Here is a 19876-nt window from a genome sequence, read left to right on the forward strand (position 1 = left end):
TTTTTTTTTTTATAAATTTCTTAAGCTCTTAAAGGCCACTAAATATGATGACAACAACACACAGTCTGCTGTTTCCATATTAAGCTTATGATGATTATACTAATAACACTTACTGTAAATTTATGTATTTTCCTATGACTTTATACAATTTTTTTTCTTATTTACTGTACACTAACATGATTTATGTGCTTTAATGCTTTTCTATCTGTGGTAGACTGACAGTGTCAAATATAATGGTTTAAACCTTATTCTTATATTTCCACACATTACTTTTGACAAATGATGTATAATCGAAATGCAACCCGAAGTATACCTGTAATCCCATCTGAGGATTGTTACCAAAAATTTTAGGTGCCACAAAAAAAAAAAAAAAAAAAAAAAAACAGTACAGCCACTAGTCCTCACTTAATTTTCTCTAGGGATTTGTATTTTGAATATGGTGCAGAACTACGACTGGAGAAGTCACCTAGTATCAAAGTGGCACTGATAGAAAACAGAACAATTCCACAGCAAATTTAATGTTAAGAGGTTGAGCACCAAAAGGTAAAGTAAGGAAGTGGGAACAGGTACAGTAGAAGGCTAAACTGTGGGTACAGCTAGGAGACAAAGGTATGCAGTAAAGATCCTACACTAACCCCTTAACAACGAAGAAGTGGATCTGCCCTCATTGGCTTTATACAAGATTTGTCACCATCAGATATTCATGCACATTTACTCATTGATAACCTACATTTCCATATTTATTTATTTATAGTAGAAAGGGCATTAATGGATTATGTGTTGATAACTAAAAGAATGTTTGGAAGATTGAAAGACGTGCACGTGTTTAGGGGTATGGCTAAAGTGGAAGGAAAATTAGTTGTAGCAAAAGAGTGGGGGAATAGAGTAGGTGGATGTAAAAGGGAGCTAGTGAGGGTTGAAGAGCTAATAAAACCGGGGGGTAAAAAGTAAATATCAGGAAAGGTTGAAAATGGCATATAACGAAGTGAGACTTAAGAGAAACTGGTAATTTAGAGGAGGAGTGGAAGTTAGTAAAAGAAAATTTTGTTGCGATTGCAAGTGATGTGTGTGGCAAGAAGGTTGTTGGAGGCAGCATGAGGAAGGGCAGTGAATGGTAGGTAAAAGTGGAAGAGAAAGAGGGCTTTTGAAGAATGGCTGCAGAGTAATAGTATAGAGAAGTATGAAAAATATAAGAGAGAAAAATGTGGAAGTAAAGCGCAAGGTACGTGAGGCAAAGAGGGCAGCTGACCTGAGGTGGGGTCAGGGATTGGGTCAGTCATATGAAGAGAATAAGAAGAAGTTTTGGAAAGAAGTGAAGAGAGTAAGGAAGGCTGGCTCAAGAATTGAAGAGACAGTGAAAGATAGAAATGGAAGGTTGTTAAAAGGAGAGGAGGCAAGGAAAAGGTGGGCGGAATATTTTGAAAGTTTACTGAATGTTGAGGATAATAGGGAGGCAGATATAATTGCTGTTGCAGGTGTTGAGGTGCCAGTGATGGGAGATGAGAATGAGAGAGAGATTACAATAGATAAAGTGAGGAGAGCACTAGATGAAACGATAGTTGGAAAAGCATCTGGTATGGATGGTGTGAGAGCTGAGATGTTGAAGGAAGGGGGTGTGACTGTACTTGAATGGTTGGTGAGATTGTTTAATATGTGTTTTGTGTTGTCAATGGTACCAGTAGATTGGGTTTGTGCATGTATTGTACCACTATATAAGGGTAAGGGAGATGTGCATGAGTGTTGTAATTCAAGAGGTATTAGTTTGTTGAGTGTAGTTGGAAAAGTGTATGGTAGAGTACTGATTAATAGGATTAAGGATAAAACAGAGAATGCAATCTTAGAAGTACAGGGTGGTTTTAGAAGAGGTAGGGGTTGTATGAATCAGATTTTTACAGTTATGCAGATATGCGAGAAATATTTAGCAAAAGGTAAGGAGGTGTATGTTGCGTTTATGGATCAGGAGAAAGCGTATGATAGAGTTGATAGGGAAGCAATGTGGAATGTGAGGAGGTTATATGGAGTTGGTGGAAGGTTGTTGCAAGCAGTGAAAAGTTTCTACAAACACATTCAATTTCTGTCTCTCCGTCACTTTCGTTCCCCACAACTCCGATCCATACATCACAGTTGGTACAATCACTTTCTCATATAGAACTCTCTTTACATTCATGCCCACCCTCTATTTTTACTACTCCCTTAACTGCCCCCAACACTTTGCAACCTTCATTTACTCTCTGACGTACATCTGCTTCCACTCCACCATTTGCTGCAACAGACCCCAAGTACTTAAACTGATCCACCTCCTCAAGTAACTCTCCATTCAACATGACATTCAACCTTGCACCACCTTCCCTTCTCGTACATCTCATAATCTTACTCTTACCCACATTAACTCTCAACTTCCTTCTCTCACACACCCTTCCAAATTCTATCACTAGTCGGTCAAGCTTCTCTTCTGTGTCTGCAACCAGTACAGTATCATCCGCAAACAACAACTGATTTACCTCCCATTCATGGTCATTCTCATCTACCAGTTTTAATCCTCGTCCAAGCACTCGAGCATTCACCTCTCTCACCACTCCATCAACATACAAGTTAAACGACCACGGCGACATCACACATCCCTGTCTCAGCCCCACTCTCACCGGAAACCAATCACTCATTTCATTTCCTATCCTAACACATGCTTTACTACCTTTGTAGAAACTTTTCACTGCTTGCAACAACCTTCCACCAACTCCATATAACCTCATCACATTCCACATTGCTTCCCTATCAACTCTATCATACGCTTTCTCCAGATCCATAAACGCAACATACACCACCTTACCTTTTGCTAAATATTTCTCGCATATCTGCCTAACTGTAAAAATCTGATTCATACAACCCCTACCTCTTCTAAAACCACCCTGTATTTCTAAGATTGCACTCTCTGTTTTATCCTTGATCCTATTAATCATTACTCTACCATACACTTTTCCAACTACACTCAACAAACTAATACCTCTTGAATTACAACACTCATGCACATCTCCCTTACCCTTATATAGTGGTACAATACATGCACAAACCCAATCTACTGGTACCATTGACAACACAAAACACACATTAAACAATTTCACCAACCATTCAAGTACAGTCACACCCCCCTCCTTCAACATCTCAGCTCTCACACCATCCATACCAGATGCTTTTCATACTCTCGTTTCATCTAGTGCTCTCCTCACTTTATCTATTGTAATCTCTCTCTCATTCTCATCTCCCATCACTGGCACCTCAACACCTGCAACAGCAATTATATCTGCCTCCCTATTATCCTCAACATTCAGTAAACTTTCAAAATATTCCGCCCATCTTTTCCTTGCCTCCTCTCCTTTTAACAACCTTCCATTTCTATCTTTCACTGTCTCTTCAATTCTTGAGCCAGCCTTCCTTACTCTCTTCACTTCTTTCCAAAACTTCTTATTCTCTTCATATGAATGACCCAATCCCTGACCCCACCTCAGGTCAGCTGCCCTCTTTGCCTCACGTACCTTGCGCTTTACTTCCACATTTTTCTCTTTATATTTCTCATACTTCTCTATACTAAGTTGGTGAGTTAGTATTTTTGTTTATTGATAATATACAATACCCGTTTTAAATAACAAATATATTATAAGTTTTAGTATTTGTCAAGTTCATATATGCCTGGTGAAGTCATATTTCTAGCGGAAAGCGAACAGGCAAATAGTGATTTCCTTCCAAAGGGCTAACGATTAATATTAGTATTCCCGTTATCGAAATATCAAGCAAGCATACAAAGTATTTAGTAGGTTTACATCGGTTGTTATGAGTACTCTACTACAAACTTAGCAGAAATCTGACTCTACTCTAGTTTTATTTTTCCTATGATAGTAAATAGATATTTACCTAATGAAAGTACATTAATAGGACAAATATTTTCTTTCATATTATAAAAATCAAATGCTTTTGCTTGGTAAGTTACTATTTTCTTTTATTTCTTGCAGGAAAATAGAAAAAGGTTTTACATATTTTGCAAGTCATGCTTTGTTGAGTTCACCTCACAAGTCTTGTGATGTCATAAATCTGGCGGAAGGCGAGTGGCAAACCAAATGATTTCCTTTCGATGTGTTACTGAGTAATCATCTTATTCCCACCATCAAAACATCAAGTAACAATACCAAGTATTTCAGTGATCTGTATTAGTGGTTATGAATAGCCTACAGTACTGTTTACCATAAATTTAAGGAAAGAAGTACTGTATATCTGGTGACGTTTCTAGCGAAAGTCAAGTGCTAAATTGAGTGATTTCCATTCAATATGTTATCGATTAATATTAGTATTATCATTAATGAAACATCAAGTAACAATACCAAGTAATTCTAATAATGTCTAAAGAAAAATCATGTACACATACACGAGAGAGAACGAACGTATTAGTATGATAAGTAATAATAATTGCTATAAACGAAATGTACGGAAACTGTGATATGATATAACATATTGGTGCTGATGTAATATTTATTACAAAGATATTTTGAATAAGCTAAATCATATAAACAATACGCATTGTTTGTTATTCATATGTGCGCATAATTTCAATACAGTAGCGTGACTTTGGGATCAGCTGATGACCACCAAAAGTAATTGTTGAATACTGAAATGCTCCTGAAATTGAAAAATGGATAAATCAAACAAAATAATGTCTAACGAATTATGTAGGCTAATAAGTGAACTAAAAATTAAATACTATATGAAGCTTTAAAAATAAACTACCCCTACGCATACAGAAAGAGAGAACGTATTCATATAACTAATAATAATGGCTATAAACGAACTGTATGAAAACTATGATATCCTGTAACATATTGGTGCTGACGTAATATTTATCAAGAAGATATTTCAACTAAGTTAAGGAATTATATAAGAGATACAACCTTGTTAAGTTGTTACTCGTATGTGTGCATTCTCTCGATATGGTAGCGGGACCTGGAGATCAGCTAATCACAAGAGGTAAAAAAAGAAAAAAAGAAAGTTTGTATTTGTTGACTGTTACACTGCTTCCAAAATTGAAAATAAACAAAAATACACTAATAAAGCATATGATATCCTATGAAACAAGAAATGATATAATGGTACACAGTAAGAAAATATTGATAAAATATGACTTAGATTATTATTGAATTATGATGCAACATAATAAATCTACGGAAACTTCACTTTTTTCAAGTTCGACTTATGTCCAGATGGACTTACGACTCGTCTCTCGGTCCCTATCTCAGTCGTAAGTCGACAATTACCTGTATATTTGTGAACAACTACCTGTATATTTGTAAATGAAACGGCCAGTACGTCAACATGTGTTGTATCTGGCATGTTTTGATGCTCATCGAACATAGGGGTTAATGCTTACAGTGCAATATGGCATTACACCCTTTGTGGTAGATCTTTAGGGGAAAACTGACTAAGATACATTGCTGTCTAAACATTCATGCCCTGAGATTGAAATTTGTCTTGCAGCATCCCTTCTGACCTCTAGCTGCACCCACTTTCTAGCCTCATACTTTACTTGCTGTTCAACCTCTCCTCATTTGAACTTTGTAGTAAAAATTGTGAAGAAGAATCCAGACTGTACTTCAACACAGAATCTCTTGCTGTGGCCCATATGACATGGATATTTTGTACAGTATTTTAACTTTCAGTTGGGCTTAGTCTGAAAGAACAGGTTCATGAAGCTTTAATCTGAAAGGAGGTATACCCTCAAGGACCTGCCAGAGCACAGTAACAAGTAGGCCTTTTCCTCTCGTCATCAGGCCCAGGATGGAAGGAAAATCATTACGTCTCTAGGTACTGATCTTTAATTCTTGGCCTCAAAGGACAGGCCCACCAATGTCCAACCCTTTAAGTGAGTAATGAAATCAAACAGAACATGAAACACCTTCTTACTAGAGAGATCCTATGTGGATGCCTTATGGTAACATTATTAATACTGTCTAGATATTGGAAATCAATCTGTTTTTCATTGGATGGAAAAAATAAATGACTGCAAATTCCTGGCCCTCATAGTCAACCTACTTCATGAATATTATCAGATTTCACAATTGCTACAATGCAACTTGGATACTTGTAGGCTTTAAATGAAGTAATTTTTATTAATCAATTATCATCAAATCTTGATAAAGCCAACATTCTTTACACTAAAAAAAATCATTCAAAGTTTTATCTTAATCATGTATATTCTCTCAAAATTCAACCAAAACAATCATCCTAAAGTAAGTGAACTATAAATGTTAGTTACATCAAAGTTTAATAAAGTAACGTAAACAAACCTTCATCATAACAGCTCTGATTGATTAAAGCTGGCTGCTCTTCCACTCCTGTATTTACTTCTGTTACTTTGCCAGACACAGGGCTGTATAATTCACTTGCTGCTTTGACACTTTCCAGAGCACCACATTCATCTGTAATTAAAATCCTTTATTATAGTTAATTTGTAGTAAGTATAAATATTTTTTGTTATTTTAAGATTCAGCATGAAACTGAAAATTTAATCAATTTCTTAGTTAATACTACTCATAAAAGGAAAGTTTAACAATACCCTTCTGACTGCACCAAATGAAAAGCAAATTTTTACTTATATCGGATTTACACCTTACGACCTTTACACACAAAAAAATATGTACATACATACAGTACTTAAAATGACAAATTTGGAGATAATTTGTATTTTTCCTAACTAATACAACTCTGTAATTATTTATTGTGGATATACTTTTGGCAGAGCTGGAAGGCAGCCATTAGATTTAAAGTGCGAGGTGGCAACACTACCTAACCCCTTATAGTGGATAGATAGGGGGTGGCTGGGGGGCACCCAGCCACCTATATCTACTCACGGATCAATGAACCATCACTTTTTGATTGCAGGCAGGACTTATTGGGGGACAATTTTTATGAATAATTACAGGTTTGTATCAGTTAGGGAAAAATACAAATTATCTCCGAATTTGTCATCTGTTCATAAATTAACAAACTACATTATTTATTGTGGATGACACCCTTAGACGAGTGATAAGTTTGACTACTGGTTTGGTCATTGACCCAGGTTTACCTAGTACAGTATTAGACTGTAATCGAGGGAAAGCTTGCCACCTCGCTTATCAATACACGTGAGAATGACATCAACCTGAGCAACACAAGTAGTAGTGAGAGATATCAAATGACCATCTAGGTAACAATGTTCCTAGTTTAAATAGGAACCCTACATACATATAAACAGAAGTTTCCCAAGGCCTACCTAGCTGGAGGCATTGAGGATGTGTGCAAGTACAGTATGTAACAATAAACTATACTAGGTTACACAAAGGAAGTAGTTATTACCTGCAGAGGTTGAAGCCCGCTTGCAATGGGACCCATGGTGCTGTTCCCCAAAAGAGGGTAAGATGAAGAAAGTAAAAGAGCTAGACATACTTTCATTCATCCCAGCCTTACCCCGGGTAACAAATGCCCTCAACCTTTTTCTACTTGGCCAATAAGGAGCCCGAGGTATTCTTAAACCACTTGTCGTGTTACCACCACAGGAGTGATAGAGAAACCGTATCTGGTCTTCTATGGGTCATGTCCTGCAGGCAGGGCGAGGTGAAGATCAGACACGCTTTCACCTTACCAATTACATGGCCTTCGTCACAAAGGAAGTGCTTCTAAATATTATAGATGGATTTTGACCTAAAACACTGAGCTCTGGGTCACCTTTATGAGAAGGAGAGGGATTCCGTGATTGGTATAGGTATATGACCTGTGTCTCCCAGTCATGAATGAGATCCTTATAAGCCTCCTTTGACCTTCGCAGGGTTAGCGAAGTGTGCTGAACCTATGGAGTGAGCTCTTTTATTGTTTTTCCAAGATATGGCCTCAATATAATCCCTGGTGCGAAAAGGATAGAATTATCAAATTAATATCTTCCATTAATCCCTATGTGCATAATAGATCATCTCAAGTCAAGTACAAGTGAATGGTGATTAATATTGACGGGTATATGACCCAGAGGGTCCCAGTCAGGAACGGGAGTCTAATGCACTCATTTGGGCCATTCCCGGTTGGCAAAACGTGCTGTACCCTTTGGGCTAGGTAAGCATCTTTCTCAAGGTATGTCCTCAAATTAATTACAGGTGTAACAGCCTTAATTACAAAGCGGCGGGTTTCTGGTTTGGAGGGCTTGAACCTGAGGTTTAAGCTGTCCAGAATGAAATTGAATGTTGCTTGGTTTCTCGCTGTGAATGAGAGAAGTTGAGGGCAGCCCATAGGGCCACACAAGGAGAAACCTGTCTAAGAGATCAGTAGAAGATCTGCTATTTTAGGCATCCTAAATCTTCGAGGGAGGAACCCCGGGACTAAAGGAAGCCACCTATCATGTAGAGGGTTGTATTACTCCACTACAGGTAAATAGGTTCAAACTCTGTGAAGAGCAACAACTGGAGGAGATGCTCAGTAGACGAGCAAAGGTTTTCCGTTGCCTAAGCCTAAGAGCGCGATTCCCTTCGATGGCAATTTTGAGTGCATAACTGGAATAGCACCCTTGAGAAGAGAAGAGACTTCACTCGACCCTCACCACAGAGCATCTAGTTGTAAAGGAAGTCCGTAATTGGTTCTCCGAAATCGTAGATGTGCCACTGGATGTGAACTGTCTTTTCAGCAAGACGAGTCTTGCCGACGAAGCTAGACCCATGCGCTGGTCGTCTCTCTTAATGAGACAAGTCCGACTACGAGTTTGCACAGAAGTGGGGAGAAGCCATCTTTTCCTTTCTCCGAGAAATTGCTCACATAAGGGAACCCAACAAGTAACCACAGTCCTTCCACCACAGAAAGAACAAGATCAACGCCTGTCATTGATATTCATTCCGCTTCCCGAACGAAGACCTCTAAAACAGGGGGAAGACTCCTGCCAAAGAGGTGGATTCTATAAAATCCAAACCAGTGGACAGGATATCTTAAAGGGGAGACCACGTAGGAGCAGGAAGTGTTTCCTGTGGACGGGAAACCGACAAATCACTGCCATTCCCCAGGCATGTTTCCAAGGGAAGAGGATGCCTACTAATGGATTAAGAGAGGTTATCATTCGTGCTCTCTGATCATAATTTAAAGGACGTGTGGTACTGTATATGGCCTCTCCCCCCCCTCTTCTTTGATGCCTCTATAGGAAGCGTCAAATCTAAGAAGAATGATGAGTTTGGCTCCCTCGGAGAGATTCTGGTCTGGCAGTCCTTTTACCAGGACTGTCTCTTACTCAGATCTTGTAGAGAACCAAGGGAAGGATGATCCCTAGTGCCGAAGGATCTGGGACCTGGCTAGTACTGACAAGGTCACATTCAACGAGGTCTGATGCAGTCTTGTCGAACCTCTCTCAATTTTCAGATCAAGGTAAACTGAAGGAGATGTCTCGCAGGAGTTAAGAGACTTTTAGGATCAGTCAGTAGTCTGAGGTCTTTGAGACAACAGCCGATCCTGTACAGGACATTATGGGCTAACTGATTGATCACAAAACCTTCCTTCGCATGACAACGTTTGAAGGTTAAGCTCGTCTCACGAAAAGAGACTAAAAGTGGAGACTTCTGACAGCCGAAGTTTGGCGGTATCCTGACGTACCGCATGTTCCCTCGAGATTGGATGTTCCAATCATGAGGAAAAAGAGAGAGACTGCTTCCCATTTCCTAAAGGACAATGAAAGATACAAGAGAGTATCTTTAGTAGCTTATTGAGAAAGTCTTTCAAGATTTTCGGTGATCAATCTATTCTGAAGAGGTGTTTTAATTCTTTCATTCTACCTTGTTTTGAGTATTGTTCTCCTGTCTGGTCTTCAGCTGCTGATTCTCATCTTCATTTGTTGGACAGAAACTTACGGTCTATTAAATTTCTTATTCCTGATCTAGATATTAATCTTCGGCACCGTCGTTCAATTAGTTCATTAAGCATGTTACATACGATTTTTCATAACTCTGACCATCCTTTCCATTCAGATCAATACTACACAGTATTCTAGAAGTTTTATTCCAGCTGTTAACAAGTTGTGGAATGATCTTCCTAATCGGGTAGTTGAATCGGTAAAACTTCAAAAGTTCAAAGTTGGAACAAATGTTTTTATGTTGACCAGGCTGACATGAGTTTTTATAGTTTATGTATGACATATCTGTTTTGACGTTGTTAATGTTTTTAGAATGATTTTTTGTTACTTTCTCATCATTTATTTATTTCCTTTCCTAACTGGGCTATTTTTCCCTATTGGAGCCCTTGGGCTTATAGCATCTTGCTTTTCCAACTAGGGTTGTAGCTTGGCAAGTAATAATAATAACAATAATAATAATAATAATAATAAAAATAATAATAATAATAATATGGACTCTCTTTCCTTGGCTAAAAAACACGAGAGGATTATTTCGAGCTCATGAGAGGTTTTCTCCCACGAGGAAGGAAGATATTCTTTTATAACCACTCCAGCCTAAGGAAGAGCTCTAGTTATAAGAGAAAGTCATCGGCATTTAGTGTAGGCAAAAAATGTTTCCCCGGAACGGATTTTGCAAATGGAAGTTGAATGTGTTCCCATTAAGGGCCGATGGAGATTGGGAGTACACAAAACCCCGACAACCTCTTATTCTCGTCAGTCACCCATCTAGGGTCGACCCAAATCGTAGCAAGTAAACTGCTATAGCCATTGCTTAGACACCACTGAATTTAATTCTCTAAGAGGGAAAGAATGGCAGTAACCCCCTGTGGTTGTCTCTCCCGATGGAGGGGCGAAGAACAGATTCAAGGGATCTGTCACCCATACCACATCCGAGATCCAATTTGCTGCAGGTGACTACCTAACTAGCGTAATTCCTATTCAAGCAAAGTCGGCTCGTGAGCAGCCCTATACTAAACGGGATAACTAGTGAGAAGGTAACAACCGAAGCAGCAACATGGGTTTTGTGACAACCGACTCATAAACCTTTCTGTAGTATAAACGAAGTGTAAGTGAAAACACGTACGATCATGAGGGATGAATTCCTGTGAGTGTGCCGGATTTAATGCATAAACCTGGCCACCTTGATGCGGATCCCTCTGACCTCGCAGGAGATAGAAAACTTTGGGAACCCAAGAGGTCCTGTTGTGATACACAAATAAGAACCCACGGGAGCCAGGGTCACTGAGCTTTTCACAAGCGTATTATCCCCGTCATCGAAGAAGGAAGTAGTTTTAGGTTCGCACAAGAAATAAAATGTGTTAAAACTCCTTCAACTCCACAAGGTCTAAGTAGTGTAAGCCCAAGAGCAAGAAGAGAGATGATCTATGACATCAAGGCGAGAGTGCTCTCTTGAGCAGCTCCCTCTCATGTTAGTGGCAGCTGATTTGGAAGCCTAGAGGGGAGCAGGCTTATTTGTGATCACTAGCCTCCGACCAGTGAACATCAAGCAAGCAAAACGGCAAGCAAGCGAACGTCAAGCTACCATCGTATGAGAAACAAACAACTAGCTGTTGAACATTAAAACAGCGAAAAGTGCTACTGATAAGCAACCGGAGATCGTCTAGCCATTGAAAATCGGCGATTGACAGCTGACGAATAGAAGATCTGGTAAATAAAGAGATCTAACGAATCGGAGCACTGGTAACCTGCGAGCAGGGGGGTCGGCGATCGGCATGGCTATCAGCAAGCTTTGAGCTGAGGCTATGTGAGCTGGCGATCGGAGCTGTAAGTAGGTACAGTGGAACCTCTACATCCGAACGTATCTACATCCGAATTTTCCAACATCCGAAGTAAAATTCGAGCAAATTTTTTACTCTACACCCGAATTTTATTTCGACACACGAAGTAAACATTACGCCATTGAGCGTCGAGTGCTCAGTTCTCTATTCTTGTGTGTATCGTGTGGTTGTCCTCTGTTTGGTCTGTTATTAACAGTGCTTATTTTCTTCCTTTTCTTACATTTCCTTTTCGATTTTACCTATAATCATGGTGCCTAAGAAGCTAAGTATCAGTACAGGAAGAAGGCAATTCTTTCACTAGAATTGAAGCAAGAAATTATAGAAAAACATGAGAGCAGTGTGCATGTGAGTGATACTGTATGGCTAAACAATATGGCCGGAATAGGCCTATGATCTCGAGGATCATCAAGCTGAAGGCAGCCATTAAAGCAAATAACCATCGAAGGGGATCACCATTATTACAAGACATCGTAGCAATACCCTGGAAGAGATAGATCGCCTTTTGTTGATAGGGATAAAGGACAAAGAGATTGTTGGCAACGATCATTTGTGAGAAGGGCCAGCGTGATGAACAGAAAGAAAGAAAAAAGTGAAGCAAAGAAAACCAAGATAGCATTAACAAGCTCTTCTAAATAAGACTTCTCTCTTTTTCTGTTTCTCTCTAAACATAGCATTAACATGTGCTTTAAATAAAATTCTCTCTCTCTCATTCTTCTTCGCTGTTATAGTGTTAGATACGTCTACGTCTATTATTTTTTTTTGAGAGAGAGAGAGAGAGAGAGAGAGAGAGAGAGAGAGAGAGAGAGAGAGAGAGCGCCTTACCTTATTGCCTTATTTTTTGTTTGGGTTCCCCCAGGTCCCTCAGTGTGAGGCACCTCGTATATCCACCAGAGAGTTGCTAATACATCTTCCGGTGTATTTTGCATCTTCCAGTCTTGGATGGTCTGGGATGCATCTTAGGTATTTATCGAGCTGATTTTTAAACGCATCTACGCTCACCTCCTGATATGTTTCTTAGATGAGCTGGCAGCACATTAAATAGTCGCTGCATTATCGATGCTGGTGCGTAGTGGATTAATGTCCTGTGCGCCTTTCTCAGTTTACCTGGAATGCTTTTTGGCACTATTAATCTACCTCGGCTTGCTCTTTCTGATACTTTAAGCTCCATGATGTTTTCAGCAATTCCTTCTATTTGCTTCCATGCTTGTATTATCATGTAGCGTTCTCTTCTCCTTTCTAGACTGTATAGTTTTAAAAATTGCAGTCTTTCCCAGTAATCAAGGTCCTTAACTTCTTCTATTCTAGCAGTATAGGACCTTTGTACACTCTCTATTTGCGCAATATCCTTTTGGTAGTGTGGGTACCATATCACATTGCAGTACTCGAGTGTACTACGCACATAAGTTTTGTAAAGCATAATCATGTGTTCAGCTTTTCTTGTTTTAAAGTGTCTGAATAACATTCCCATTTTTGCTTTACATTTAGCCAACAGTGTTGCTATTTGGTCGTTGCATAACATATTCCTATTTAAAATTACACCAAGGTCTTTAATTGCTTCCTTGTTTGTGATTGTCTCATTATTAGGTCCCTTGTATGCATACACCATTCCTTCTCTGTTTCCATAATTTATTGATTCGAATTTATCGGAGTTAAATACCATCCTATTTATCTCCGCCCATTCATATATTTTGTTTAGATCTCTTTGTAGTGAGTTCCTATCTTCATCACAAGTAATTTCTCTACTTATTCTTGTGTCATCGGCGAAACTTCTCACTACGGAGTTTTCAACATCACAGTCTATGTCTGAGATCATAATAACAAATAGCAGTGCAGCTAATACCGTACCTTGGGGCACACCAGATATTACCTGGGCTTCATCTGATTTCTCGTCATTTGCAACCACTATCTGTTTTCTGTTTTGCAGGAATTCTTTTACCCCATTTTCCTATCTTTCCCACAATATTATGCTTTCTCATTTTTTTCTCCAATATGTTATGGTCTACCTTGTCAAAGGCTTTTGCAAAATCTAGATAGATCACATCTGTGTCTTTTTCATTTATCATATTATTGTATATGTTTTCATAGTGAGCTATCAGTTGGGTCTGTGTACTTTTTCCAGGTACGAAACCGTGTTGACCCATATTAAACAAATTATTTTTGACCAAATGGTTCATTATTTTCTTTTTTATTACCCTCTCATACACTTTCATAATATGTGATGTTAGACTAACAGGTCTATAATTGCTTGCCTCTAGTCTTGATCCACTTTTGAAGATAGGGGTTATATAAGCTAATTTATGTTTAACATATATCTCGCTCATATCTATACTCTGTCTTAGCAGTATTGCAAGTGGCTTCGCGATAGTGTTTGCAGTTTTTTTTAACAAAATCGCTGGAACTCCATCTGGTCCGGCTGCCGATCCATTTTTAATTTCGTTTATAGCCGTGACAATATCTGCTTCATTAATATCTATATCCGTTAGATATTCAACATTTTCTTCTCTCATTTCTGTTTCATTATTCTCATTCGCAATTCTTGGCGTGAACTCACTCTTATATTTTTCTGCTAATATGTTGCATATTTCCTTTTTTTCATTCGTTAGCCGTCCTTCAATTCTTAGAGGGCCTATTTCTATTCTCCTTTTATTCATCTTTTTTGCATAGGAGTAAAGTACTTTGGGGTTTCTTTTTATATTTTGAAGTGTCCTTTCTTCTAAGTCCCTTTTTTCATTTTCTTTCGACTGTATAATCTTTTGTTCTGCATTTTCTATCTTACATTTTATTTCCCTCATTTTCCACACATTTTTTTCTTTTGCAAGATTTTTCTTCCACTTTTTAATTTTCTGAAATAAGATCCTTCTGTCTCTTGGTATGCACGTCTTTTGTTTATTGTTTTTTTTCGGTACATATTTTTCAACAATTTTCTCCAGTATTTTGTACAGTATATCCGTATTTACCTGTATATTATCACTTATAAATACATTTTTCCATTCTTTATTCAGTTCTTCATTTATTTCTGACCATTTTATATTCTTACTGTAAAAGTTATATTTTCCATATCCTTCCCAAAGTTTTGTGCTTTTATTAATTCTGTGATCACTTGCTTTGGAATGAACTATCAATTCTATGACATTGTGGTCTGAAATTCCCGTGTTATACACTATTATTTCTTTAACATAATTCACCTCATTCACAAATACTAGATCTAGGACATTTTCCTTTCTTGTTGGAATGTGGTTTATTTGTTGCATATTATGTTCTAATAGCATATCTTGAAGCTTTTCAAATTGCCTCTTATCTTCTGCGCTACTATTACTATCTTTTTTATATGTATACATACAACCACTTTCTTCTATCCGTTCTTTCCAATCCACGAAAGGAAAGTTAAAATCTCCGGATAGGAGTATATTCCAGTCTTTATGGTTTCTACATATATCATCTATTTTTTCTATTATTATGTCAAACTCCTTAGTGTTTGGGGGTCTGTAAACTACAATATTCATTAGTTTTTCAAATTCAAATTCTACCGCAATCAATTCACATTCTGTGTTGCTGTATTTTTCACATACTTTTCCTTGATTTATGTCTCTTCCATATATTGCGGTTCCCCCTTGATTCCTATTTTTTCTGTCTGATCTATAAGTTTGGAAACCCTTTATCTGGTCATCACTGCCAGTCTCTTGGGAATACCATGTTTCACTTATATTTAATATATCTATTTTTTCAATTTGGGTTAGTTCTTCTAAGAACTCTATTTTCCTTTTAGAGTTACTCGTGACTAAACCCTGTGCATTCATTACTATTATGGTTTGTGTTTCATCCCCATTATTTAATATTGGTAATAATATGGATTCTCCCATGCTTCCTTCCTGTTCTGATATGATGTTCTTTTCTTCATTTCCCGGAATTCTGCCATTAAAAAATCCAACTTTTCTATTATATTTGCTCTTTCGCCTTCATATTTATTTGTGTGTGTATACCTGCAACTGTCCCCATATCTGCACCAACCCCTGGCATTATAGATGCATTCTTTGTAGTTGGGCTCTAAATGTGCCGATTTGGGTTGAAAGGCGTCATATCTTGGGGCTCTTGGTTCAAAGCGCGGTATATACACGGCCTGCTTTTTTGTTTCTTTTTTTGTTTCTTTTTTGCTTTCATTTTTCTTTTCAGTTTGCTGAGTTTTCTTACTTTCATTCATGGTTGCAGGATGCATATATCGACATTTTTTGTTGTAAATGCATCCTTTTCCTTCTTTTAGGTTTTTGCATATTTTTGGATGGAGATCTCTGCATTCGTCTCCATATCCGTCTAAATACGCACATTTACCATATATTTCATAATTATGGCATATCTTTGGATGCTTGTAGTAGCATCTTTCGCCAAATCTGCAATTCCCTCTTTTCAGCATATTGCAGACTATATCCTTCTTTTCTATTTTTTCTTGTTCTTGCTCTTCCCTAAAATTATGTAGGTCCGGGTAGAGTCTCTTGGGTCTATTATTTGTTTCCATCTGGTAATTTATTTCTTCATAAGTATGTTGTTGGATGGCATCATAGGTTATATCAATGATTTCTTCTGCATCCTTACACATATCCTGTTCATTGTTCTCTTCTTCTTCTTTTTCTTCTTCTTCTTCTTCTGTTTCTTCTTCTTCCTCTTCTTTATCTTCAACTATTTGCAGATTTAGTCTCGACTTAATTATATTTTCTATCCAGACTAAGCATGTTGAGCAGAATACCTTTGTGTCTTTATTTTTTATTTTTTGCTGTATTTCAGCACATGTGGGATGTGTTGGGACATGACAGGCATCACATTTTCTAATCAATTGTTGAGGATTATTAATGGAATACCATATCTTACATGTATTACACCATTTTGGCATTCTTTTTCCCATTGCATCAATCAGCATATTCACCATATTGGACTTCTTATTGTTCTTTGATGGAATGTGTTGATTGATGTAGACTTTCTTTATAAGTCTCTTTATCACTTGGATTTTCTTTGGAATTTCTTCAATTATTTTGCTGATGTTTTCCGCAGATTTGCTCCAGTTTATTGGATCATATTGTTTCAATATGTCTGCGAATATTTTTCCGTCACATTGGTTGACGTTACTAGTGACCTCTGTTATCAGACGGTCGAGCTCCTGTTTCGCCAACTCATGGAATTTATTTTTGCTGAGTCCAGCGATGTCTCTCCAAGCCTTGCCCGTGTTGTACATAGCCATCTTGATTAGATTTTTAGTAATTCACAAGATAACTATTCTATGCCGACGTTTTATCCCACTTCTCCGACCTCAAACTAATCACTGACTATTCACGAAAACTTGTAGCTATATTGCACTCGATAGCCTTTTGTTATCCGCGTTAAATCATGATATTTATAGGATCGCAAAAGTGTAATCACTAACCGGCACACAGATACAAAACTGAGAGAGAGAGAGAGAGAGAGAGAGAGAGAGAGAGAGAGAGAGAGAGAGAGAGATTAAACAAAAGTGTGTTTAGAGTACATATGCTTTTTAACAGCGTCAACGAGTTGAAAAACAATTAAATGAAACTAAGAAAGTAATAACAGCTAATCTGAATTCCTTTATCAACTAAAACAAATATTGATACAAACACACTCGTGTGCGTATGCACAAACACACACACACAGGTGCAAGAATTGCTACGCAATAAGAGAGACGGTCGGGGTGGAGGTAGAGATGGTAACTGCGATAACATACCGTAACTCGTCACTGAAAGTCATGAAAATAAAAAGATCAAAAGAAAAAAAATGTAAAAAATATGAAATATAAAAATTAAAAAAAATAAATAAGCTAAGTTAGATTAAAATTTCCGTAGTGTAAGTTACGGTATGTTATCGCAGTCACCATCTCTACCTCCTCGCCGATCGTGTCTCCTCGTGCGTGTGTGTGTGTTTGCGCATACGCACACGAGTGTGTTTGTATCAATATTTGTTTTAGTTAATAAAGGAATTCAGATTGGCTGATATTGTTTTTTTAGTTACATTTAACTGTCTTTCAACTCGTTAACGCTGTTAAAAATCATATGTACACAACACATTTTTGTTTAATCTCTCTCTCTCTCTCTCAGAAAAAAAAATATTAGACGTCTGTAACACTAACACGAGAGAGAGAGAGAGAGAGAGGAGAGAGAGAGAGAGAGAGAGAGAGAGAGAGTATTTATTTAAAGAACATGTTAACACCATGTCTACCTTCTCGCCGATCCTCCGTCTCCTGGCGTAGCAAATCCTACACCTGCGTTGGCCTGTCTCTAAGGTAAAGTGGCAATAAAACACATTTTTTATTCATTATTACTTTATAATTATCTTTTTTACATGCTTCTTTCATTTTATGCAGTTATGTTATTGTTATGTGTAATTATGTGTAGCCATTTATTAAGGATTTATTATGGGTTTTTAGGCTGAGGAACGAATTAAATGAATTACCATTTATTCTTATGGGAAAATTCGTTTCTACATCCGAACATTTTCTACATCCGAAGTAGGTTGTGGAACGAATTAAATTCGTATGTAGAGGTACCACTGTACTGTACTTGGGAATCAGATTCAGGACCTTGAAGATCAGTGATCTTGCAGTGGTTGACAATCAGCAATTGTCATTGGCAATCTCTAACTAACGAGCTAGCGATCAGTGATCGGGGGTTAAATGACCGAAGAAATTATGCTCGGTGATCTGACAATCGCTGAACTAGAATCAGTGATCAGTATGGTGACGATCGGCGCGATTGGGATAGTCTCGGTCGTGATTGTGATCATGATCACAAGCGCCTCGCTCTATTGTGAGCGTCTCCAACGCCTCACACGAGAGCGTGAGCGCCTCACACGAGAGCGTGAGCGCCTTGCACGTGAGCGTGAGCCTCTCGCTCGTGAGCAAGAGTGCCTCGCCCGAAAACGCGAGTGCCTCGCACGATGTTATCCCAGAGAATTGTTGGAGTGTCGTAAACATTCCTCTACCTTATAAACACACTGTGAAATTGGTATAGTGATCCAGCAATGAATAGATTCTCAACAATGATGCAGTGAAACAATTTAGACAATTCTTATTGATGTTTAAAGAACTGGTACTCACCAAGTTGGACTAGTTTTCTGCATAAATTGTGAATAGCATCCTTGATGTTAAAGAAATGACTTATACTGAATCTTATTTTTTTTTCCTTGTGTGACTGCAATCTAGAGGACGGACGTCTTTCTGGTGTTAAAGTGAGAATGTAGAGATAGGTAATATTGTTTTACAATCCCTTTGATCCTATTTGAAGTGACCTGTCAAATTACATTTGAATTTAGCCCAAGTATCTACACTTAAGTTGGCTATTATAACTATGTGGAATCATGTTTTTATCCGAAGTGACCTGTCAAATTACATTTGAATTTAGCCCAAGTATCTACACTTAAGTTGGCTATTATAACTATGTGGAATCATGTTTTTATCCAACCATGATATTTTTTCTGAGTTTGTTTATAATTATCTTTATTTGATTTCAATTTGAAATATACACTCTTTGATTTTCAATAACCATTGTAAGTGTTTCCTTCCCCTGTAGATGTTCCCTTCTCAGGCCCCAATTTAGATTTTTTTATATATGATTTTAATGTCATTTTTCCTCTAAATGTTAAATTACCTAAAAAATTAGAAAAACATCCTATCTCGAAAGCATGCTGCCACCATTTAAATTGGATTCCAGTCATGCTAGTAACAAGTGAGAAAGCTTACTTCTGAATAATATTAACCAACTTCAGTTCTAGCTGGGTCCCCTTGCCCAGTATAGAATGTAGGGGAGGTGCCCAGTACTCAGTTCCCTTGACTGTTTACCTGTTGCCCAGATTTCTGGGTATACAACCATTTGATCTTTTTGTGTAGTGAACATTGGTGTGTGGTCAGCATTTGGACATTAGGCAGTGTGCATGCTACATCTGGCCACACTCAGCAAACCACTACATCGTGAGCGTGAGCACCTCGCACGAGAACGTGAGGGTCTCCCACAAAAGCGTGAGCACGAGCCTCTCGCACGTAAGTGTGAGCATCACACACGAAAGCGTGACCATCTCGCTCATGAGCGTGAGCGTTTAGTTTGTGATTGTGAGCATCTGGCTCCTGATCGTGAGCGTCTAGCTCGTTATCGTG

General features: G+C 38.0%; 1 protein-coding gene across 2 annotated transcripts in view; it reads right to left on the reverse strand.

Moving 5' to 3' along the window:
* ppl (pumpless) overlaps window positions 1–19876 on the reverse strand; it is an 82415-nt gene that overhangs the window by 3806 nt on the left and 58733 nt on the right. Inside the window, exons 4-5 of one of the 2 annotated variants that reach the window (XM_068359146.1) lie at window positions 6327–6458; window positions 4935–4997 (exon numbers count right to left, since the gene is read on the reverse strand). In XM_068359146.1, coding sequence (XP_068215247.1) covers window positions 4939–4997; window positions 6327–6458 — 191 coding nt within the window. In that variant the 3' untranslated portion in view covers window positions 4935–4938. Of the gene's footprint in view, window positions 1–4934; window positions 4998–6326; window positions 6459–19876 lie in introns of those variants that run through there. The other variant, XM_068359136.1, reaches the window with a different exon arrangement.

This window comes from Palaemon carinicauda, chromosome 2, assembly GCF_036898095.1.
Source record: "Palaemon carinicauda isolate YSFRI2023 chromosome 2, ASM3689809v2, whole genome shotgun sequence".
In the NCBI taxonomy this organism is placed as follows: Eukaryota; Metazoa; Arthropoda; class Malacostraca; order Decapoda; family Palaemonidae; genus Palaemon; species Palaemon carinicauda.